Source organism: Thunnus thynnus, chromosome 22 (assembly GCF_963924715.1).
Source record: "Thunnus thynnus chromosome 22, fThuThy2.1, whole genome shotgun sequence".
Classification (NCBI taxonomy): Eukaryota; Metazoa; Chordata; class Actinopteri; order Scombriformes; family Scombridae; genus Thunnus; species Thunnus thynnus.
This window is the reverse complement of record NC_089538.1, coordinates 3,829,536-3,854,686: the sequence shown is the minus strand read 5'-3', so window position 1 is coordinate 3,854,686 and position 25,151 is coordinate 3,829,536. Positions and strand designations below refer to the sequence as shown.

The following is a 25,151-nucleotide window of genomic DNA, read 5'->3' as shown; positions in this document are numbered from 1 at the left end:
TTCTAGTTACTTTTAGTATTTAAAAAAAGTCTTTAAAAAAAGTCCTAGTTACTTTAAGCTTATTACTCAATATACGGCTCAACCTAAAAATGAACCTAAAGTATGACGAAACTGTCAGAAGCAGGCAGCCAGACCTCCTGCACACTCATTCACTAATCACACATCATTAACAGGTGACTGAACAACCACTCAATTAAAAACTGATCAATTCCAAATGAATGAGTGAGTCCAGACATCTCACTGTAACTTCAACAAGCAAACTACCTACAGCACATTATATGATCTCTGCTGCATTCTTGTTAAAGCTGTAATATGTGACTATTCTGCATTAAGATGTCTAAAAATGACTAGACCTATGTTATATACTTTGTTGAGTTGTGGTCGCCTGTCAATAGCATCATACCCCCTCTACCAAACAGTCTAGGCGGACAAGATGCATGTGTCAGTATTATGGTTGTCCACCACAATGGCGTCTACCAAAGAGTATACACATACAAGATAATACATCAGCACTGTGGTTGTCCGCCAGAAACTGTATTATATTGTATTCTGGTTGTTGATTGGTTTGGGAGGATGTCCTCTGCTGGACCTCTGCTGTTTGGGCCGATAACAGATTAGCATGAAAAAAAAGAAGTACATTAAAGGGCTTTTCACACTGCACTTAGCCCAAGGCTAAAAGACTTCTTAGAACCTTCTTATCCCCAGGCTAAGGAAGCTGTTAGCCCCTGGCTATGAAAGCTTTCACATTGGCACAATCTTGGCACACTCCAAAGTGGGCTAACCCTGACTTTAGCCTAGGGCTTGCTGGCCCTGCTGGGTCAGCCCTGAGTTTGCAAACTGAAAATCGACTAAACACAGGGCTAAAAGATGCCAGTGTGACACAAGGCTGTAGTAAACAATGGAGTAGTCACACGTCATTCTAGAATGTAAACATTAGTCACGTGTTCCAACGACATATAAGCCAGGGCTAGTACAAGTGCAATGTGAATCGTATAGCCCTGGGTTAACGATGTGTGTGTGAAAAGGGGCTAAGTTATCCCAGGGTCAGCGCTTAGCCTAGAGCTCAGAATATGCAATGTGAAAAGCCCTTAAATTGATATAAGAGATCTGGCCTTAAGGAGGACAGCAGGAGCCCGTCCTCTGCTCTTCTCCTCCTCTGTACTACACTACAAACTGCTCATAAAATATAAGCCATATGCACACACTCACACAAACACACCAAACCTGCTATGATTAATAATTAATTGAGCTCAGTCTTAACTTGGTGAACCATGAAATTCAGTAGCTTGATTGGGTGAACTTTTTTCCAAATAGACTATAGATTTATCCTCCCTTTGTAAAGGATACAGCTGGTAATAGGGCTCAGGTTAGGCTTTACAATTTAATGCTACATGCTTTGAGTGTGTTTTTTCTGTCTAATAGTGGTCTTCTCCTCTGTTTTTTGTGTCCAGCTCTTTGCTTCCACAGACCTGGGCCGCAAGTGGACTTTGCTTCAGGAGCGGGTGACCAAGGACAGAGTCTTCTGGTCAGTCAACCTTTATTTTCTCATTACTCTAAGGAGTGCATCTGTTGCACACCTGCCAACCCTAGACAAATGTTTTGACTAGCACTTCAGCAACCTAGATGCATGAGATGCAAATCACTCCTGTTATTATTACTGTACATCATTTGCATACACACACATTACAGAACATCATTTGCATACAGGCAGCAGTCAAACAGACAAAAAGGTGAGGGACGTACTGATATGAAAATTCTCGATACCATTAACACATTGTTTATCTGCAGATGCCAATACTGTGAGTTGGTCATTTATGCCTATGTCAACTTTTTCAAACCATTTACACAGCTCAACCATCTACATTGAGATAAAAGTTTAATACTAAAATGAATCAAATAAAGTTATGCAACACTTATGTGATTATATTAAACTTTCAGAAACATAATTTCACATGTAAATTCAACATAACTTACTTCATAATATAAAAACATTCAACAAGACAAAGAAAACATTCAACCTGAAATTCTTCACGTTATATTTTTACATTCCTATTACTTCAGAAAATTCATTAATTCAATGCAACTACTTATCTAATTTAACTATTAAAATATGATTGTCTATGTTATGTTATGTATGAGTTAAACAAACAAGATGCAATGTGTAAATAAGACAACTTTAGAGGTGTTGGTAGGTGTATTTTTGAACTTTGGACAGAGCCAGGCTAGCTGTTTCCCCCTGCTTCCAGTCTTTATGCTAAGCTAGGCTAACCATGTCCTGATTGCAGCTTCATACTTTATGCACAGACATGAAATTGATGTTAATCGTCTCATTTCACTCTCAGAAAAAAAGTTAATAAGGGTCTTTCCCGAAATGTTGTACTATTTTCTTTAGGTTTAATCAGCTGAAACACTTGTTATATAGAATGAAACAATTGTTGGAAACCAAGAAAGAAGATTTTTCTTGGTTTTTAGATACACATACTCTAAATCCTCCATGTTGGTTAGTCAGAGGAACTTCTCATCTAAATTTTTTTAGTGTCCATGGGGGCTCTATTGTGACCAAATATGGTATGCAATGTGGTATTGCAAGCATTTTTTTATTTGTTTACACAATCTTTCCCAAATTATAAAATGATATCTACAGCAGTAACATCCCACATACTAATAAATCAGTTTTACTTTGACCACAATACAGAAAACATCTGCTCAAATTTTTCTTAAATTAGAAATTTGAATTGGATTTTGCTCATAAGCCCTGAAGTTTATGCAGCGGAACCTTTTTATAGATGAATCTCTTGATAGTTTTGTGGTTTCAGTGGCAGGAAAAGTACCCACAGCAAGCGGAAGTATACGACTTCTCCCCACTCATGTAATGTATCACAGCATGAGAGTTATCTCTTCCGATCCTTCCCCTCCTCACTCTCACCTTATCTTGTATCTCTTCCTCTTTATCTCCTTCCTTCCTTTCTTCCTCTCACCTCTGAGTTCTCAATTTTTTTTTAATCTCCTGGTCTTTTCTCAACTTCTTTCTACTCCTCCCTGTCCAATCTGTGTTATTGTAAGATGATGCATTTGAACGTGCTGCATTTAACTACAATTGAGTACACTCTTTCTCATCTCCTGAAAGTCAGAGGGGCATTGCAAACTCCCGTGAGTTTGTTTCTTCTCACTGCTGATAGTAAATGAGCTGGTTGGCACGAACAGACACCTCTGATTTATTCCACCAACTCTAACACACAAATCATCCACACTCTGTGCTGTAAAAAATGAGAAAGCGGGGGAGAGAATGAGGGAGGGCTACAGAGGCAGAGAAACAACCTTAAGTGCTTGCTGCTCCAGACTAAAGTTACATATCAGACTTGAGATCTGAATGCTCAACTTGACCCCTGTAATGAAGAGTTATCTTCAATCTGTCTTAAAGGAATAGTTGAATGTTTAACTTTCTTTCAGAGAGTGAGATGAGAAGATTGATATCAGTCTCATGTCTGTGCCTAGCTTAGCATAAAGACTGTGCCTGGCTCTGTCCAAAGTTAAAAAATACTCATACCAACACCTCTATAGATAATAATAATAATAATAACAACTTTATTATGCTATTCAGATAGCACCTTTAAAAACAGAGTTTACAAAGTGCTTTGACAGACAAAGCAAAAGGCAGTGCAATACAAAAGCAAAGACACATGACAGAGAAAGCAATGACATTGCCAACATTAAGAAGACGGCAGTAGAAGAAAATGAAAAACAATAAAGAGATGATAAAAAGATTAAAAGATGATAAAAAAGACGACATCGCATAAAAGCAAGTCTGTAGAAAATAGCTTTAAGAAGTGATTTAAAAGAAGTTACTGATTCTGTCTCCTGAGGCAGGTCATTCCAAAGCCGAGGGGCCCTGATGACAAAAGCACAGTCACTTTTAGATTTAAGCCTTGACTTTGGAACAGCCAGAAGGGCCCCACCTGAGGAGCTGCACACAGTCCTTGCACCTGGCTAAAATTACAAATTGGATATGGAAATATGGATAACAAAAACAAAACACAACATGTTAACTAGTGAGCTTTAGAAGTTCTGGTTAGTGTTTTTCTTGTCTGTTTGTTTTTGTTTTCTCTGGTTAGTTCTAATGTTCTTCTCTGGTAGATGTGTAAATATGCAACTATGAACATGTTCACCATCACAGCTTTATAAGGTGATAATATTACAGCTTGTTGCACCATCCCCAAGTGTAAATCCATTAATGCAGGTTTAATACACAGAGAAAAGACTGGTTTCAGTCCTCTTATCTCACTCTCAGAAAGAAAACAAGCATATTTCCCAGAATGCCGAACTATCCCTAAGTTCACCAACAAGTTACTTTTCACATCTGGATTTCATCACATCCCCAGTTTGTATAAAAAAAAAAGTTTTTTATATTGTCTGGCTAAAGCTGTATCTAGGAAGTGGAAGATCAGATGATTATTTTACAGTGTATATTTAATCCACACTGCGCTGAAATCAAACCACATACTGCTATATTTTATTTGGCTCAGTTAAAAATCCCTTGCAGCAATGTGCACTCAGGTATTCAGGCCTGCACATACAGTACTGTAAGGTTGCGACCTGCTCTGGCACTCCCAGAAAAAAGTATGTGTTGACATGCCTGTGCATACATGTGCTATAAATGTGTGTGGTCAGAGTAGACAGAGTTAGCTGGTTGTTGGCTCTGGCCTTAGCCTTGCCTGTGGCCTAAGAGTCATAAAAGCAACAAGAGAACAGGAGTCTGGCAGCCAGCGCACATAAATCACATAAAAAACATCACATTAAATCCAATCTGCTGCTGGGGTGGTCTGGCCAAATGTGTTCTGGTGGACCTTGTTTTTGTGATCCCGGGCTGTAAAGTTTGTATTTGTCATCCTGAATGGAAAGAAAACGGTAGTTTTTAAAATTGAACTGGCATTGCACAGAATGACAGCTGACAACAAAAGCAAACGTTAGGATAGGATAGGCGATAAATATGAAATGCTGTGGAAAAGCATGTGGATAAAAGAGTAATCCAATGGCAGTGAAACCAGAGCTGGGATGAAACTGAATTCCAGCCCAAGGAGGATGTTTTTGTAGCATGTTGCGCTTCATCCTCCTTTTCCCAGAAATCAATTCCCTTTTCTTTATTATATCAACCCCTTGTATCTGTCTATCAGTCATGTCTATCGTTCATTTCATTTCCCCTGCTTCTCTTTTGGCTCTCTCTGCTTGTCTGCTTTCACTTCCCTAAGCAAAGAAGAAGAAAATCCCACACACTTAGTGATGAAAGTCTAACTGGACCAAAGTGTTAGTGGAATGAATAAATGATCTATCGCCAGTGCGGAGAGCGCGTTTACCTTCAGTCTTAGGCATTTGCATTTCAAGCATGCAGCTGACACTTTTATCTAGTTTAACTTGCACTGAGTAGGAAACCAGAGGTTCAAAGTCTTGGTCAAGGACATTTCAGCAGGACACATAGAGGCAGTTTGGTTGTCTAACAGGTAACAGCAAAGACACCTGCAGCTACATACGTTTAATAGTTACTGACGAGTTATTTACTAGTCCTTTTCTTTCTTTGCCTCCATCCTCCATCAATCAGATCCCCATTTTTAGACATTATTCTTCCTCGTTACCCAACTGGTGACCTCTTGTGGTTGTATGAACACTTACATCACACAATCACCATTGCCCTCAGCAGTAGCGACTGGTCTGAGCCCCTGCATACAGTTTTGTCACAAATACTATCCACTTGCTTCATTGATCACACAAACTCCACATGATAATCATGCATCACTTTGACAGAAGATAAGAACTGGTTCCAACAACAGCATCATAGAGCAACAAATATCTCAACAAACAAAACTACTTTTTTCAATAAGGATGAAGGGGGTGATTTTGTGGAGGTAACTGAATAATTGAGAGTATTTTCATATATCTTAAAACATGTCTGGGGATCTTTAAATTTGATTGCAATAACTCTCACAGCTTCCAAAGGGATATTATATTTTGGCAAGTAACAAACTCATGCAAGAACGATTGAGGTTCTGATACTTTCCTTGACTACTGTATTTCCAGTTTGGAACACTTTCTGCTTTTCCTTCACTAAGAGTATAAATTTTATGGTTTATACTCCATTACCTTTGGTTGACAGCTGTGAGCATTTGTTACCATAAAGAAGTCAAATACATATTGCTGTTGTTCAGCAAAAATAGTGTATCTCTAAATTGTCAACATTTCAGCAACTTGTCAGTGTTTCATCATTCTCATTTTTCCAAGTTTGGTGATTAACATAGACCAGGGTGCATGTTAACAGTTTGATAAGATGCTTTCTTCAGCATCAGTACTTTACTTTTGATGAATGCTATTGATATGTTTGAATGCAGAAGTTTTGCTTCAATTACAGTATTTTTCCATTGTGTTATTACTGCTTTGACTCTAGTAAAGTAGGGGGCTTCTTCCAATACTGATGACTAGGCAACTGAAATCTTTCTCAACCCGCCATCCCAAGAAATTATGTCCATGTTGGTCGATTCAGCACCTCATGATTTACGTCCGATACCAGCACTCACCGCCAATGTAGAAACGTGAGGAGTTGCAGTGGACATCCGTCTTTTATAAACTGTAACAACAAGCTTTCCCTAACCTTAACCAAGTGTTTTAGCTGTCCAACCTTAACCATACCATAGTTGCCATGCAGAGATATTGTAGAAAGGACTTTTAAACATTGGCATTAGATGTAAACATTCATTTATCTGAATTGTCCAACATAGGCGATAGGATTGATCTTTCTACATGGCAGAAGACCAAGACCAGTAAAAGGATTTTGTTGGCCATTAGGTGGAATTGTTGGTTTTCTTAGACAGTAGTGGAACCACATTCATGAAACATTCATGAGAGTCATCTGGATTTCTCCTGGCATTGTCAGCTGTTTGAGAATGAGAGCTGTAAAATGTAAAGTAGATCACCTACAATTTTACATATATTATCATCTGAAACTTGACTTTGTTGGTTTGATGGAGCAATAAACCAGGGAACACTCATATGTATTGCTTGATTTTCTTGACTTTCATGGATCAGTAAGCTAACTTCTCATACACATCAACTGAAGAGGCCTGAACCATCATCTTTCTCCATGTTGTTTCCTCTGATCCATCATCTCTTCCTTATTCCTCCCTCATCCCTCTATGGCCTGCTAATTGCTCATAAAGTCTCTTTATAGAGAAAGTAACAAGGTTTTAAAACTCCACTCTATCTTTACTGAGCTGGGGAACTTTCACAGACTGCACTACGTGGTCCTAATCAGATGAACTGCTTAGTTTACTGCTCGCTGAAGGGCACACAGAGCGAGTGTACTGTAGTGTATATCACTGTGCTTCTAAAAGCGAATAGGTGCATAAACATTTTTGGAGGTTTTTAAGCATGCTAGGCTATGGGGAGTACATCTCAGTGCGCTTTCCAGGAAGAGCTGAGCTGTGCATATTTACTGGGGTATCCGTGCCATCAAAGGGGACCAGAGGATATATACACATACAGTGTTGTTTGAAAGTTTGTGAACCCTTTAGAATTCGCTCTATTTCTGCACAAATATGACCTAAAATGTGATCAGATTTCCATGCGAGTCCTAAAACTAGATAGAGATAGAGAGACATCAATTAAACAAATGAGACAAAAACCTTGCACTTGATTGTTTATTTATTGAGGAAAATGATCCAATGTTACATATTTGTGCGTGGCAAAAGTATGTGAACCTCTAGGATTATCAATTCATTTGAAGGGGAAATTAGAGTCGGATGTTTCAATCAATGGGACGACAATCAAGTGTGAGTCTGGGAGGCCCTGCCTTATTTAAAAAAGAGAAATCTGGGTCTTCACTGTCAAACTCTGAGCTTCATAAAACAGGTTTGTGGAAGTGTGTCATGGCTCGAACAAAAGAGATTTCTGAGGACATTAGAAGAAGAGTTGTTGGTGCTCACCAGACTGGAAAGGGTTACAAAACCATTTCTAAAGAGTTTGGACTCCACTAGTTGATTGTCAGGCAGATTGTGTACAAAAGAAGACATCTAACACCATTGTTACCCTCCATAGGAGTGGTCGAACAACAAAAATCACACCAAGAGCAGGTGTGTAATAGTCTGGGAGGCCACTAGGGACCCCAATGTAACCTCTAGGAAACTAAAGGAATCTCTTGCAGTGGCTACAGTCAACGTTCATGAGTCCACCATCAGGAGAACATTGAACATAAATGGTGTGCATGGCAGAGTTGCAAAGAGAAAAGCCACTTCTCTCCAAAAAGAGCATTGCTGCTCTCTATGGTTTGCTCAAGACCAAGTGGATAAGCCAGAAGGCACTTAGAAAAATGTTCTGTGGATGGATGAGACCAAAATCAAACTTTTCAGCCTCTGGACCAGGATGGCTTACAGTCATTGAAGGAGCTATGAGTTCTGAGTTGTACCAGCAAATTCTACAGGAAAATGTCAAAGTATCCATCCATAAACTGAAGCTCAACAGAAAGTGTGTCATACAGTAAGACAACGACCCTAAACACAAGTCACTCTGCCAAAGAATGGTTAGAGCAGAAGAAAGATAATGTTTTGGAATGGCCGAGTCAAAGTCCTGACTTTAATCCTATAGAAAGGCTTTGGAAGGACCTAAAGCAGGCAGTTCATACAAAGAAGCCCACCAACATCCCCGAGCTGAGACTGTTCTGGACGGTGGTTGGGCTAAAATTTCTCCAAGCTGATGTGCAGAGCTGATAAACAATTACCAGAAATGTTTGGTTGAAGTTATTGCTGCAAAAGGGGGTCACACCAATAACTTAAAGCAAGGATTCACATACTTTTGCCTCCCACAAATATGTAAGATTGGCTAATTTTCTTCAATAAATAAACAAGTTTAATGTTTTTGTCTCATTTGTTTAACTGGGTGCCCTTTATCTAGTTTTAGGACTTGTGTAAATATCTGATCACGTTTTAGGTCATTTATGCTGAAATAGAGAAAATTCTTAAGGGTTCACAAACTTTCAAGCAGCACCATATGTTGTGATCTACAATTTAATTGCTGTACTTTTAAATCAAACAGTCCAACCTAAATATCATTACATAAATAAAAATCTACCACTGGGTTGAGATTAATTTGTTTGCCTTGCATAAAGTAAGTTCTTGATACTAGTTTTATTAGAATGGCTCTATCTTTCTCTACCACATGTCAGGATATTGATACTCTTTCACTTTTCTCAAACATTTTCTCAAACAGGTAAAACTGCAAACAAAGTAAAATGATCTCACCCCACTGAAACACAATTGAATTTTCTTTTTTAAAACTAAGATTTAAAGACTAAGGATAAAACATGTGACTTTCAACATGAAATAGTACATTTTCTATAGTTCATTAATGAGTGCTATATCATACCTTTTTATAAAATCAAAATCTGGTTTATCTAATAATCTTCTGTGTTGCAGGTCTGTTTCTGGTGTGGATGTGGACCCTGATCTGGTGCACATGGAAATGCAGGATACGAGTGGAGGTACAGTGACATTCCATCTACTCATTTATGTCATGATACTGTTAGGGCTACGTCACGCCAGCAGTGCAAAATTTTAGATCAGACTGAAATTTTGACAGAATTGCCGCGATTGGTAGATTTCCTCACAGAGCCAAAGTAAATCTGTGTGGAACTTTCTCATAGAGTTCAGCTTTGGTAGCTTACATTGTTGACCAATTATAAACCAATCAAGAGAACCAATGAGATAAAGCAAGAGCAAGTTGTCACTATAACACCGAGCTTACGGCACTACCTTGCCAATGAATTTTGCTGTGCCACTTCTGATGTGACCACAAACACTCAGTCTACCAACTGTACAGGTGTTAGCTATTGCTAGCTAGTAATGAGCTAGTAAGTAGTAATGATCGTCTTAGTGTTAAGTGCAAGACAGCTTGGACTCTGACTGGTTTCACAACTTTCAAAAAAATGTCAGTTCTTTGTGTAATTTTCATCCAGTCTGTGAAAGTCAGCTTTTCAGTGACTTTATCTCAGTTATGGTCACCCAAAGTGTATTTGTGTCTGTTTTTTGTCTATTTGTTTGTGTCCAATCATCACATAACTTGATTAGTTATATCAGACACTTGATTGAAGCCAACCCCAGAAACAAAATAGTCTTCACTGGTCTACAGCACATGCTGAGGGGGAAGACGGACAATGTGCTTATGTCTGATCAAGGCGGTACCTAGTCTTAACATAGCCTGCAGTGTTAAGGCAGGTAATGGAAGAGATGAATGGTTGACCTTGCTTTGGGTGGGTGTGTTTGTGTGTGGGGAGGGGGTCAATGGAAAATAAATGGGTAAGTTAAGGAGGGGAGTCAGGGGCCCCTCAGGGCAACAACAGCAAATCTCGATTATCATATCAGCTGACAGACAGACAGACAGGTTAGTGCTTAACTCCCCGGCGAGGGCCAAGAGGTTAATAGAGGTGTGTATGTGAGTTTGTATGTTTGTCAATGTGTGGTTTCCATATATAGCTGGAAACATGTGAGTGTTCAGAATCCTTACCCACAACTGGACTATACCTCCTTTGGGTCTTCAAACTCTTAATTCCCCACTCTAAATAAACCTGAGCAGGCAATATCAGAGAGTAGTGACAGATAGTGAAGGTCAAAATGAAGGATATGTTTTTTTTATTAGCAATAGCACACTCTAGTTCTCCATAAACCTCCCCTCTGGAAGCATATGAATGCCTATGAAAAGTTTAATCCCTTGAGTAGACACACAGTCCTTTAACCCACGCATGCAGGCACACACAGGAAGATGCTGCCTGCAATGTGAAAGCTGTCAGCCTAAACAAGGCTGCTTGTGTTTGTGGAGGGTGAACGGGAGAGGCTGTCTGTCTGGGCCAGCTGCCCAGGCACAAGAGCCCTTCCTGGGGCTAGGCAGTGCCACATGGTCCCCCACCTCCTCCTCCTCCTTCTCATTCTCCTCCCTCTCCTCTCCTTGCTTCTGTGCCCAGATAGATAGATAGTCGAGGGGGGCTGGAGCGATCAGGCATGCCAAACCAATCTGTTCGCCCCGTGCCCCCCGTCACACGTGGCATGGCCAAGGTTAAACGGTGGCACGTTACAAAGAAGGACACAGGGTTGCAGGAGTCTCTGCTGAGGCGAGGGACTGTGCCCGGGCTGTGCCAGCGGGGAATTGCACCCGGGAACGCTGGATGACGAGTGGGACAGTACTCCAGAGAAATGGGGGTGGTCGAATGATGGATGAGCCATGTGTACAGGGAGACTGGCAGGGAGTGTGTTTGTGTTGTGTCATTAGGGAGATTGATGTGCAGGAAAGAGCGAGTGTACCTTGTTTGTTCATGCGCCGGTACACACAAGCATGCACAGACAGATACATACAATACATGTGTAAACAAACATGGAGTACACACATGTCCAATATCCCTAATAGTATAAAAATTCAAAGTATAAGTGCCATACAATCAGTATAAGGTAGTACATTTTTCCCCCTTGTTAACTGATTTCAAAAGTCACTATTTCCTTCTTCTGTATCCCCTGTCAAACCACCTTGCACAGGTGCAGGAAAAGTGTGTGTGCTCAATATGTGTGTGTGTTTGCAGGTGTATGAGCACAGCAAGTGGCATGAAAAAGTGTATGTGCCACGAGCTGGAATTGAACACTTAGCCCATTCTAATAGTTTTTTAATGAGTCCTCTGCCGTATGCTGCTTTGATTAAATGTCCAGGCTTTTCAATAAATTAGCCAGTCCATTTGTTAGACCAGACACCTCTTGAGCAAAGACAAAGCCAAGAGAGAAGAGAGCAGAGCCAATGAAGAGGGTAGACTCTGTGATATGAAGTGGAGTTGTGTGAACTGATTTGACTTCATTGATGTTTGATTATATTGTTGGCGAGGAACTATGCTGTCACACGGATATTTAAAGATGCTAACAGAAAGAGAGTCCCCAGTAGTGAAGTATGTCGCTCCCTTTAGCAGCTGATTTTCTCTTGAGATCTTTTTTAAATAGATTTTCAACACAGAATGTTAAGTAGCATTAATGACAATGCATTGTTTCTTGTAGGGTGTTAGACATGAAAGAAATACTGGGCTAAAGGCTAAACTGGTTGACGTCAGATAAAGTGCAGGTGACGTTATCTTGTAGGACAAGCTAAATTTAATGGTAGTCCAGCTATAGTGTGTCACAGATTACAATATACGCATATCCTTTGGATAAAGCTGTGATTATACATAAAGTATAAAAAAATAATTTTTTTTCAGTCCTTTGCACACAGAATGAGAATGTAACATTAAGTTTAGCGTTCAGTTAGAACTCTATGTTATCCACATCTTGCTAACTTTAAAATGCTAACATTAGCTATGAATGTCTTTATAAGAGACTGATGAAAAAGTGATATTTTCCTAGTAGTCATGAACATTCCACCGTGTGGCTTTCTTACAGGTTTTTATTTTGCTTTTAGCATACCTTGAATCTTCAAATAGAGGCCTTACACAGGAACCTCAATCATATTAGAGACAGGCATTAATTGTAATTTTCCCTGTTCCCCAGTTATTGAAAACTCAACACTTCCATCATGTTTACCTGTTCTTGATGTTGTAATTGCTATGGCACTAATTCCATCAGTACAACAACGAAGTGGTGTCATACTCACCGCCCTGCTGCTTTGACTTTCACATCTGTAACAGAGATTGTTTCTCATCAACATCGGTCTTTATCACAGCAGACATTTTGATTTATCATAGCAGGAAAAGCACAGGTGTTACTAATAACATTAATGATGGCTTTGTTCTGCTCAGGTGTCCCACTAAGCCATGACAGTGAGGCAGCGTGGAATTCAACCGTCATTAGTTTGATTATTTACACCTGTGTTTTCTTTACCGTGACATGTCAAAATGTCCTCCATCCATAAAAAAAACATGGATGGAGTTTTTATATCACAGTTAAATTACCATCACTGAGTTAGAGAAACAAATATTTCTGTTAATAAGAGAGTATCAGAGCCACAGAGTGTTGAGTACATTAAACTGTACTGATGAAATTTGTGCTGTGGAATGTACAGTATGCTGAATTTACTATGTGAGTTATTTAGCACATGCAATTCCACCTCCCTCTGTTTGTTTTACAAGCCTTTATTAGCAATTTTCTACACTAGCCTTTAGTTTTTGTCCTATTGTTTGAGACTACCATTATTTGAATCCCAGCTCTCTTTACAGTATCTTTTCACATTAAAGTTACATTACTGCCTTCTCGTCTTTTGAATGATTTTGGTGACTCCCAGACCTTTGTTAGGTCTACCATTAGGTCACACACATTTGGCCACATGTCATGTACACAAAAAATACAAAAATCTAATGGACAGATTGTGATGAAATGAACCAAACACATTCATTAGCCATTTTACACATGATTCATACTGTATAACCAAATAATCAGATTTCCATGAAATTGGCCGAGGACATCCATGCTCACAAAGAGATAAATCCCTCTATGATTTAGTGTTCTGTATTGGATTACAGTTTCCAAACCACAGCCACATCTGCATATAGTTACAATAACTTCTTAAAAGATTCATATCAAAGTCAATTTGGTAAAAAAAACCCATCCACTAAAGGGGCTGGTAAGCTTTTAAGTAAATGTTCATGTGCGATGGCTTCATATTAATTATAATTAAAGTCAGGGTGAATAAGTTCGGGAATGAACACAAGTCATTCGAAGGTCAAAACAAGTACTGTCATACAAAATGTGAATTTGTGCAGTTCATCCCTGCTGTTGTTCTGATCAAACAACCTCACAGGTGCATGGGTGCAGGCTCGAGTGTGTGTGTGTGTGTGTGTGTGTGTGTGAGAGAGAGAGCATTTTCTCTATTGCCAGCTTGTCACCTTTGGGGGGAGAATAACGGCTGAATTTCAGCAGCCAATGTTGCTGATGCAGCTGCTGGTTGAAATTCAATACCGGGTGAGCTTTGCAACAGGCGCTAACCTCTCTGTGTGTCTCTATGAGGATAATCCCCTCTGGCCATTTGGATGCTACAGCGGCTATATGTCTATGGGGAAGCTGTCATATCTCACAGAGTTTAGAAATTGATGTCTCTATTTTTCTGTTCGCCTAGTTTTTGTCTCATACTTTCTCTTCACTGCCACCTACCTCTTCCTCTTCCCTGTGGCTATATCTGCTGAGTTGTTGGCTTTGTTTATTGTGAATGCACAAGTAGGGTTTTTTAAAATAAATTTACTAAACCGAATTCACTCTTCATCCCTTCCTCCCTGTCCCTACTTAAAGATATAGCTTACGTGGCCATATAAGATCGTCTATAGCACAGAGTCTGTTTCAAATTAGCATTTAGCAATTACATTTGAACATATTCCATGTAAAATGTACTGCAATATAGTGAAACCTGTGCAAATGCATGTGGAACATATGAAATCAACTTTTTTTTAAAGAACATTTACCAGCAGTAACTCTTTTTTTCCTGTGTGTTCCTGTGTGTCTCTGCAGGTTACCTGTATGTTACCTGTCTCATCCAGAACTGTTCAGACAAAATGGTGACGGCTCAGTTCCTCGGCAAAATCGACCACAACTCACTGCTGGTGCAGGACGACTACATATTTGTCAAGGTAAACGTCCAAAAGTAGCAGAATTATCAGTATCAACATGCTGTGGAAGCACTAATTAATTGACTTACTATCTTTCAACATGATTAAGGATATTATTATATTGTATATGCAGATCATATTTGCTTTTCTAAGCCTAATGAATTTCTACTTAAACTTACATATCAGATAACATCCTAGTGTTGTTTTAAAGTCTTTGTTTCTTTACTTTAACTGTTAATTTAGTCTTAGATTCAATTCCAGGTCTGGTTAGGTTTAACTTTTTTTCTGTTTGGCTTTATGAAAAGGATAAATCAGCAGATCCTCATACCTAAACAACTAAATCATATGAAATTACTCATGTCAAACTTTTATTTGTACAGTCATACAAGCTGATAATATGTAATGCACACAATTAAATTTTAACAATGACAATGTGATAATAAAGCCAATCGATTTGATAAAAACTGGAAGAAATTGAATAAAGCCAATAACAAATAAAGTAGATAAGAGAGAGTAAAACATCTTAAAACTTGAATACAGTAAACTAATGGGAGCATTATGATGTGATCTGGTTAAAGGTGGGATTACTACACAGCCTGTGAAAACTGGGAAGTTGTATCATCTTGGATTTGAAGACTACAAAAAGAAAAGCTTGCATTACAAACTTGAGGTGTGGAGCTCTAAAGACGCAGGCATTTACTAGTCAATGAGGGTCTGACAAATGATGCTGCATGAGATGCATCATAGGAAATAAAGGAACCAGTGCAACTAAAAAAGAAAATGTACTTAAAGCTCAGTTTCTCCTGCAAGTCACATAACTTTATGGAATGGCAGTACTAAATAATCAGAGTATGCCTTTAAGGAAGGGTTAAGTTTTTGCAGCATTGTTCTGCTAATTCTGGCTTTACTTCTGAGAGAGGAGACTCATTCTTTGCACTGCCACAAGAGATCTTTTGTCAGTATTATTTACAGGCGTAGTCATTTTAAATTTAGAGATTTGATACACACACGTGATAGATTGTTCCATTTATTTTCCACTCTTTCCGCTATCTGCAGTCGTTACAGATTCCGTGTGCACTGAGAGAACAATGCTCTCCTCCAGTTTCACGCCTTAGTTGTTAATTATACTAATGTCTTCAGATGAATACAGTAATTACTGAATTAATACTATTGAGCTGCACCTTTAAGTGTGTCTTTCTGAAACCACCACCCCCCTCCCCCGCTGTTATTTATCATCATTCAGCATTTGTGCATACTAAAGGTTGCATCTGTCAGTGTATCTACTGAGTCGTGGCTGTTTTCTCAGACAACTGAGGCTGCAGCTTTCTGTCTTTTTTTTTTACTGATAAACTCTTCTGCTCAGATAACATACAGTACCATCCGCTTGAATTGGAGAAGAATTGCTATTCAGGACAGTGTGCAGAATTAATCTTGCCTTGTCTATAATTGACTTGCCATGCAGTACAGTACTGTGCACTCTGTGGAGGCCCAGAGCTTAATCTGAGTTTGCGTGTGATGACAGCAGAATGTACATTAGCTGGTATAGTATAGCAGAATCCCTATAGTGGGATAGAATAGTCGTATCTTGTGAGTGTGTGTGTGTTTGTATGCATGAGGGTTTGTGAGTGTGTGTGTGAGAAGAACTAAAACGTCATTAGGCAACAATAGACTGGTCCATTATCCTCCCAGTATTACTAACTCACTAATATCAGATGTAAGGACAAATGTGTGGACAGAGAATGCACACACACATATTTCCACACACACGCACGCTAGTAGTGTAGCCAGGTCCTATGGGTGCTTATCGGATGTTAAGGCATTGCAGAAATATGCAGAGTCAGAGCTAAGAACGCAGTGTTAGCGTTGGCACTCACGCACACACACCTCCACACACACACTCACTCCACCACATCCCACTTTGCCAGCCATTCTTTAGAAAGCTATTCCTTTTGAAAACACAAGTCGATAGCGTTTCCTTCAGGGGCTCTCGCTTAAAAGAAAACGGCTTTCATTGTTTCATCACTTTTTCATCAGTGTTCAGCATTTAAAAAAGCAGCGCTAGTCTGCTCCTTTCAATCACAAGCGATGGTTGTAATCACAGCTCAATCTGAACACCGACAATAGAGGCTCAGATATCCGGGGCGAGGTAGAAAATAAGGTAACCAAAAGCTCTTCCCACAAAGAGCACACAATAGAAGCACTGAATACAAAGTACTCCATCAGATTTCCAAAGCAGCTCTGGAAGTTTTCACGCTGCACACCTTACAAAAACAGTGACAGGGTGTATGTTTCAGAAAGTGGTGAGAGCCCATCACTTGGGATATGACACGTTCAACTCCTGTTTAAGTCACTGTCAGTCACCGCTGCTGTCTTTTTCACTGAGCTTCCTCTGCTAACATGTAGCCTCACAGCTGTTTGTGTATTCTGGTTTAGCGCCTGGTGAGCTTTGTGATCGGCTGAGCTCTCTCAGCGGGCGGGCAGCATGATTCAGCCTTTTACCCACAAGTTTGTGAGGTGAATGTGAAGGTCTGTGCAGTGTGGGGGAGGTTTTTTTTTTTTCTTTTTTTTTTTTGCATTCTACCTTTCAGTGTGGTGTGAGTCAGCAAAAGCAGATGGTAAACCCTCCACCAGCAGAAGGCTGCACGTTTGTGGATGTTTGTGAATCTTTTTTTTTAATTATTATTATTATTTAAATGTCTCACTTAAGATTTAATTTTCAGAACTCAGGGCCCTTAATTCAGCTTTAGTGCAGTTTCTTTTAGTATATTTATCTGGTTAAATATCAGCCCAGTTGCAGAGGCTCTACGGTCAATTTCAACTTGTTTCTTTTAAACAGGCATAAACAAGGTCCTAAAAATCTTTTCTCATCCCCTCTCCTTCTTTTTGGGTGTTTTGCAATGAGCCCAACATCTGTTGAGCATAATTTTGTGTGTCTTAAACACACAAAAGTCTAGGAAATTGGATAGTGTTGCTTGAAAAAGATGGTGATGTTGAGACTGCGTGGTTTATTTTATGTCTTGTCCATTTCACAGGTCACCACGGGGAATCGCACCAAGCACTACGTGTCGTATCGCCGCAACGAGTTTGTCCAGATGAGGTTTCCCAAGTATGCCTTGCCAAAGGTAAAGCTCACCTCTTCCTTCACTGCTGATGTCACTTTAGACTAAATGTTGGGTATTTATTGATGGACCATTTTAACACAACAGACTTGACCACAAATCCGTTTATTTTCAAGAATAAGATCAACACAACATGTAGCTAAAGCCTAACACGACATGTGGGTTCACACAGATCAATTACATCCATCATTGACCATGATGATGTTTTGAACAATTCAATCATGAACAGTTTCAGTGTTTCACAATGCTTTAAAACACTGATAACAACACAATTCTGACTCAATCTTGAACACACATTTTGTTGTTTTTGGTTAGAAACATTAAAGATGTTGAGTATTTGCAGAAAACAGCACCCTGCCATAAAACAGAACGACTGTCAGTAAGGATTGTAAGATACTAAACTGCAAGAGTTACCCATATGTGGGCATACATGTGGTGTCATGAAAGTGTTGCTGGAAATTTAACACTGGCATGATCATAGACTAAAACTAGGAATAGTTAGGGATGATCAGTCAAAATTAGCTTTCTCAGAATTTTGGACATTGATTACTCATCCATCTCAGGGAACAAATGCCCCTCTATCTCCATAAATCTGTCAGCCCACACAAAGAGGCGTCAATACATAACTTCTCCCGTTTTTGCTTAGTGAAGCGTAGTCTCCACAGACCACACTCTCTACTTTTTATGTGTTCAGATATGTTAGGAACATGTTATTTATGTCTTCTAACATCATTCTAGGCCTCCAGTTTTACCAAAAACTTTCCAGTTTCACTATGGCAATACGGAGCTATGGTCAGAAAGGAAAAGGACACAAATCCATCAATAAGTAGACCCTAACAGTACCACCCAACAACATTTTTAGAGGGCACCATGAACAGCAGGATCAGAAAACCAAGCTCCTTGTCTGTCTAACCCTAGCTACTGTGGCCACTGTTTGCTATGCTAACATTAGATGGTCAAACTACTGTAGTTTGGCTAGTTTAAGGGTTCTGAGTCGTAATGTTCCATGTAACGTAAGGAAGAGAACTGCATTTTATGTTACCGACAAAGAGAGAACTCCCACCCTCGAGACTGTTTACATTATATTCTTCTTCATTGAGTCAGCCTCAACACTAGCCTTGGTATGTTAGTAGTAGTGTGGAGATGCTGTGCAGACGGGTGGTAAGTAATAGTGGCTTGTAAGTCCAATATAACTGTGCTGGAGTCCATTGATATTATGTTCTAACATTCTGCTTTTTAACTATTAATACCAAGCAGGTACCACTTAGCTACTACAGAGTTCTTCATCTCCACAAAGTCTTATAGACAGGTGGTTCTGATAATAAACTCTGACTGGGAAAGAGCCAAAAAATCCTGCACACTAAATTTAAATTCATGAATTTTACTGGATGAAGGTCTAACAAGCAAATGTCATATATTAAGTGAGTACAAGTGAATGACAGTTCAATAAGAATATGTATGAAAATATGTATAGGTCCATAAAATCCAAGGGTGTTTTCATTCCTGTGCTTTTTAGTCTGGTTGAATTGGACTCTGGTTCATATTTAGCCAGTGAACCTGTTTCAGGACCTTCTTCCTGTGTTTACATTCTTGCTTCCGCCCCAGACACATCTGACCAATGAGTTGAGAGAACATTCTTGCGTGGTTTGTAGCGATGCATTTTGGTTCACTTGGATTTTTCTCTCAGTGAAACCAAACCAAACCAACAAACTATAGGTTTGAAAAGAGGAACAGATAACATGCTGCATTTAAAGTAATTTCCAGTCAACTTTCTTAAACTTTAAACAACCAACCTGCTTTTGTTCATGATGATTTTAGTGTTTTTGATGTTAGTCCAAATTGCTGCAATATACAGTTCACTGCTCAGTTAGTTTGATTAATAATTTAATAGTAGTATTTTAGTAGTAGTATGATAGTTTGGTGGTGATCTTGATAATACCATCCCAGCATACGGAAGTGGGCCACTTCAGGCAATGATGTGGCACTGTCAGACTTTTTCTGGCCCAGACAAAATGGATGTGAGCCTGAAATGGCCCACATGTAAAATAGCAACTATGGCCCAACTATCCCAAATCAAATGTGGGCCTTTTTTGGTAAAAATGCAGTGCTCTCGCTGGATGTGGGCAGTTCTGGTTTATCTGGTTTGTTCCTGGTTGACATACGTGTTGCTATGGCTTGTTGTTGCCCTGATCTGGAAAACAGGAGTGGTTGCTCAAGTGCCATCATCACACGGTATGTGGGCCGGATGAAAGTGCCAAAAGTGTCGGGTATGCGCCAGATCTGGACCACGGCAATTTTGCTATCTGGGATTTTTGGCCACAATAATCGTAGCGTGAACATTTGATACCAGCACATCCCCAGTTCCACCAACAGCCCACTTCACATATAGTGTATGTTCTGCAATAAGTCAGTATATGCATTTGGGCTTTAAATGCCTCATGCAGGAATAGCCTGATAGTTGTACTCACAGTTTACCCAGTCCAGCCATTCAAACCAGCAATTCTACAGTTACAATTCCTGTCCTCTTACCACTATGTTCCACTTCTTCTTTGGTGTCAGATGTTCATACGATAGCTGTACACAAATTAATTCTGCTGGCCTGATACATGATAGCCACCATAAAATATTCACCACGAAGCATCGATCCAGTCGCATCGTGTGTCACTGACATAAGCAAAGACGATAAATGAGCTCCATTTCAATACAAGACAGGACAGGAACCTTTGCTGTCAGCGGTGGTGGCACAGGGGGCCGCTTTAGCGCGACACCAGCCTGAGTGCTATTGAACTGTGCTGATTGAATGTGGAGCCCAGGGAGACGTCTCATGTATTTTTCAGCTTTAAAGCGAGAAAAGAAAACCTTTAAGACAATCACTGCCATTGACACTCTGTGAGGGAAGAATGTGTGAAGTGTGTTTTGCTCCAACACACACACACACACACACACACACACACACACACACACACACACACACATAAGTTTGTGCATCTATCCTTGACATTGCATTGACTTCCATTCATTGTGGACAGTCTAACCCAAGTCCTAACCCTAACCTTAACCAGGACCTCAGAAATGACATTTTACCTCATAAGGACTGGGCTTTGGTCCCCATGAGGACTACTGGTCCCTACAAGGTCCGTGTTTATACCAGAAAAGGTCCCAGCGAGGTAACAAAAACACACACACACACACAGAATGTATAGAATTACTCTTGTTTGACTCCAGCCTACCACTTAGAGAGATCTTATGCCTCAATTGCCTGACTACTTCAGCTACAGTACTCAGTGATCCTCAAGGAAGGTGAAAGGGATTGAATTACACATGCACACAAACACATACACACACACCACACACATAGACACACACACACACACACACACACACACACATACACGCACACACTTTTGCTTTCCTTCCAACAAGTAGAGACGATAGGCATCAATTTGATTAGGTGTGGCAGGAGGGTGGTGGAGAAATCAGTTTGTGTATGAGCGTGTGTGTAAGTGTGTTTAGTTAAAGTATGCCCTAGTTGCTCTCTCTCTTGTCTCCCTCTCTCTACATGTGTCCTCTTACTTGGGTGAGCAGATAGGTCACACGTTGCGAAGCTTTTAGGTCGAGCGACACAGTGGAGAGGATGAGGAGGGGGGGGGACAGGAGAGAAATAGAGAAGGAAAAGAGGGACAGAATGAGAGACAAAAGAGAGGAGAGGGGGAGAAAGTGTGTGTGTGTGTGTGCGCGGGTGAGAGAAAGAGTGTTTCGAGCGCCATGTTTTTCCACTGTGAATAATTGAAAGGCTGCAGGATGAAAAATGCAGAGGCCATCAGAGAAAGCAGTTTGGCTGTGTCCTGGGAGACCTGACCCGAGTTATGGATTAACCACACACACATGCTCACATACACACACACACACACACACACACACACACACACACACTACTTCATCCAGTACAGCTTGCTGTGCTGTGGAATCACAGGTAATAATTGTCCCTTTTTTTATCTGCTTCCAGCACCTTCCTTGCTGTCTGTCACTCAGGGTGTAACCAACCTTCATGTTGTTTTTAACACTTTATTTAACCGGTTAAAATACAAACACAGTGCACAGGCAGCTCCAGCTAGAATGTCTTGGTCAAGGGCACTTCAGAGGTAGTTTGTAAAAGAGTGGAGGAATGTGGTATAGGGCTGTAGTCAACACCACTTCCTGTAAGTTGAGTCCAAGTCAAGTCAAGACTGAGCGCAAAGGGGTTTGAGATTTTAAAAAACGAAAAATAGTTGTCATTGTTCATAGTGAGAGTGTTATAGTTTGAGCCAATCAAATGCATCTATGCATAGCAGATTCCAACTGATTTGACTAATCAGAAATACAAATTGACACATTTTATCTCTAAATTTACATTATGTGCAAAAAATTGTGATATAAATCTGAGAAAAAACAGTATTCTTGTACAATGTTACAAGGTAACTATGAAAGTAGAATATCTTTCTTCAGATTTTCTCATAAAACAAGATGTTCAGTTGTTTCAAGACACGCTATGGAACATACGTATTTTATGCATTGTAAATGACAGCTCAGAACAGTGATGTGAAATTAAAGATTTTTAGCCTTTCTATGGGAAACTTGCATTGAGAGTAGCCAGTAACAGGCAACTGGGCAATGGCGAAAAAAGAAGAAAAATCTCCACTAGACTCGTTCAAGACCAAGCAGTTCAGTTTGTTCTGGAATCACGAACATACAAGTTCAGTTGAGCATACAAGTGTACTGTTGTACTGAGCAGGAAGTGCATCCGGGCTTCTACAGCTACAGAAATCCCTGAGGGTAAAACATGAGGCAGTAAACTACACTTTGTCACAATTCTTGGGTTATTTTGTACTAGTGTTTAAGGTTGTGCTGCTTCTAAAAAATCACTGATACTGAAGATTTATTGAATAATTTTTTCTCATCTCTACATCAGAACAGCAAAATCAAAATCATTTGCGTCCAAAATTCACAAACGACACAAGTAACTCTTGAAAGCTTGGACAAGAAGGCAATTTGAATATATACTGAGATGACTGATCTTATCTTCAAGAGGTTACAGTTAAGGAAGCTGAATGGAGCCAGTGAAGTATTTCTGAAAAGTAAAATGTGTGGGCTGACTGTATCAAAGACCTCTTTACAGAATTCAGTGTGAATAATGTCCAAGGGGCATGATGAGGATTTTAATGCGATTAATGGGATCTGTTAGAGTGTGAAAAGGAAAATGAGCTCAATGCTGCTGAGAGAGGGTGAGCACACTGAAGAGGCTATTATGTCACAGCTGACTGCCAGGGGAAATCTGGCATCTGATGTTGTCCGTTTTTGTAATGAAATGAGCAAGGCATTCCTCACACCGTTGCGACAAAGTCCCATTAATGTTGTGAGAGGACGGGAGTCATGATGGAGTTTAATCTATTAAAAAGAAGTCTGGAATGACTTTTTATGAGGTGTTGCAGGAGTATGAGGAAAGACATAAGTAAGGGGCTTTATTAAATCCCCTCCTTATATCAAGAAAGTATTACAGTTTTAGCATGTGGCATTAAAAAGAATGTTTAACACTGATGTGTTTTGTAGTAGATAGAGAAGTTTATAATAAGTAATAGTTATAGTTTAAAGTCTAAATTGGGCTTTGAAAATAAGGGATTTTTTCCAGTTTCCGCTCTCAGCTCTACAGATCTAATCACCAGGTGCATTTACTGCCTGCCCTGCTGTAATTGAACAGACAGTTGATGTGTTCTTTGTGTCTTCTTGGGCGCACTTATGTTTAACAGACCTAGCACGCTGGTTAACATCATTTTTCCCACCATGACCAACACTAAAGTCCAACTTACACATGCATGGTTGATTCATAACATTTCTTTTGTCAGGAATGGGAAAATAGTCTCCCAAGTATTTAAATATTAACAGATTTTTTTTTCCTAGTGTCTCACCTGTTTTGTTAGGGTGCAGTTACTGAGGACAACAACCTTTTAACAGCTTAAGATCATGTTAATAGAGTTGTTGTGTAGTGTTAGTACCTGTATTAAAAGATCTGTAAATCCTTATATAGCAGGTTTCAATCTTTTGCTTTGACTTTTGTTAGTGAGGATGCCCTTTAGCTTACATTTGAATTTGCGTTTGGACATTTTGCAAACAGATTGTGCCTTCAAAATATTTAGCAGAACAGTAATTCATCTAGATACAGCTGTAAGTTCCTTGCCAGTTTTCCTACTTTGAATATTCATGTCTCTCCATCACCTGACACCTGGGCTGCTTCTATGTCTTTCTCTTTCCTCCTTAAACCTTTTCTTTCAATCTTGAATCAGTTATATCTTCTTTACTTTCTCCTTGTTTTTCTTTCAACACCATTACATCTTGTAATTCTTCTTCACTTTTGTCTCCTCTCTGCTGATTCCTTCATTCACTCTGTAAAAATAAAAAGTCTTCCTTTTAAAAATCTGACAGCATGAAGCAGAACGTTACAGTAATTGTGGACAAACATCACACAGTTGTAACGTATCAGCAGTCAAGCTATCCAATATCCTATCAATTTTAAAAACTCCTGCACCAATGAAAAGTTTTCGCTTGCTTTTACTTAGTCGTATTTTGTCTAACAGATTATTATTTGATGCCGCACATCTTAATGTCACATTTCATCCTCTGAACTCTGATTCATTTGTCTGTCCCATGAAAGCAGCTCCAGTCTGACTGCTAGCTTCAGCAGGGAGGGTTCATTTGTTTTACACCCTCGTTAACAGAAACAGCTGCCTGAGTGTCTCATACGAGGATACAATGTTCAAACAGAAAACAAAAAAAGATCTCCTGGAAGCTACAACAGAATCTGCGGTAGGAAGCCGGTCTGAGCCACTAACAACTGCAAAGTGATGAAAGTTTGCGTGAATGCTATTTCAGAATTAAAGAGGTGGGTATTTGCGCACATTTAGTTTCCACTAAAGCCCTGTGTATAACTGTAAAAATATTTTAAAAAAAAGGGAAATATAGAAGATTTACAGAGAAAATTACAAAATGGGAGCATGGCAGGAGAGGAGGTGAAAATACAGGAGAAACCTGGGAAAATTAGGGGAGTTGACAGGTCTGAGCTGGAGTCAAGCATGGTGTCTCAACCCTTAAAGATTAAATGTCAAAACCTGGATACTGTGATTTTATAGACGAGGCCTATTCCAAAATACATTGAAATATCCCCCAACGAATAACCAAAGAGCAGCAGTCCTTCAACCGCTGTAGACTTGGCAAATTCAGCCAAACTTCACAGCACTAAAAGCCAACAAGGGAAGTGGAGCAGAAAGGATGAACTCCTGGCAGGAATGTTCTAACCTAACTCCTTTAGACTCCCAGGCATACACGGCTATAGCATCTCACATCAAGCTAACTTAATCAGGTAGTTATAACGTACAGTAACTCCTTGGTGCTCACACTTCAAGAATGGC

The 25,151-nt window shown here is 39.7% G+C and overlaps 1 protein-coding gene across 11 annotated transcripts in view; it reads left to right on the top strand.

Moving 5' to 3' along the window:
* sorcs2 (sortilin-related VPS10 domain containing receptor 2) overlaps positions 1 to 25,151 on the top strand; it is a 347,047-nt gene that overhangs the window by 270,208 nt on the left and 51,688 nt on the right. For all 11 annotated transcript variants that reach the window (XM_067580336.1, XM_067580332.1, XM_067580339.1 and 8 more), the window contains 4 exons: positions 1,452 to 1,525; positions 9,453 to 9,517; positions 14,496 to 14,614; positions 17,626 to 17,715. In XM_067580336.1, coding sequence (XP_067436437.1) covers positions 1,452 to 1,525; positions 9,453 to 9,517; positions 14,496 to 14,614; positions 17,626 to 17,715 — 348 coding nt within the window. The remainder of the gene's footprint in view (positions 1 to 1,451; positions 1,526 to 9,452; positions 9,518 to 14,495; positions 14,615 to 17,625; positions 17,716 to 25,151) is intronic.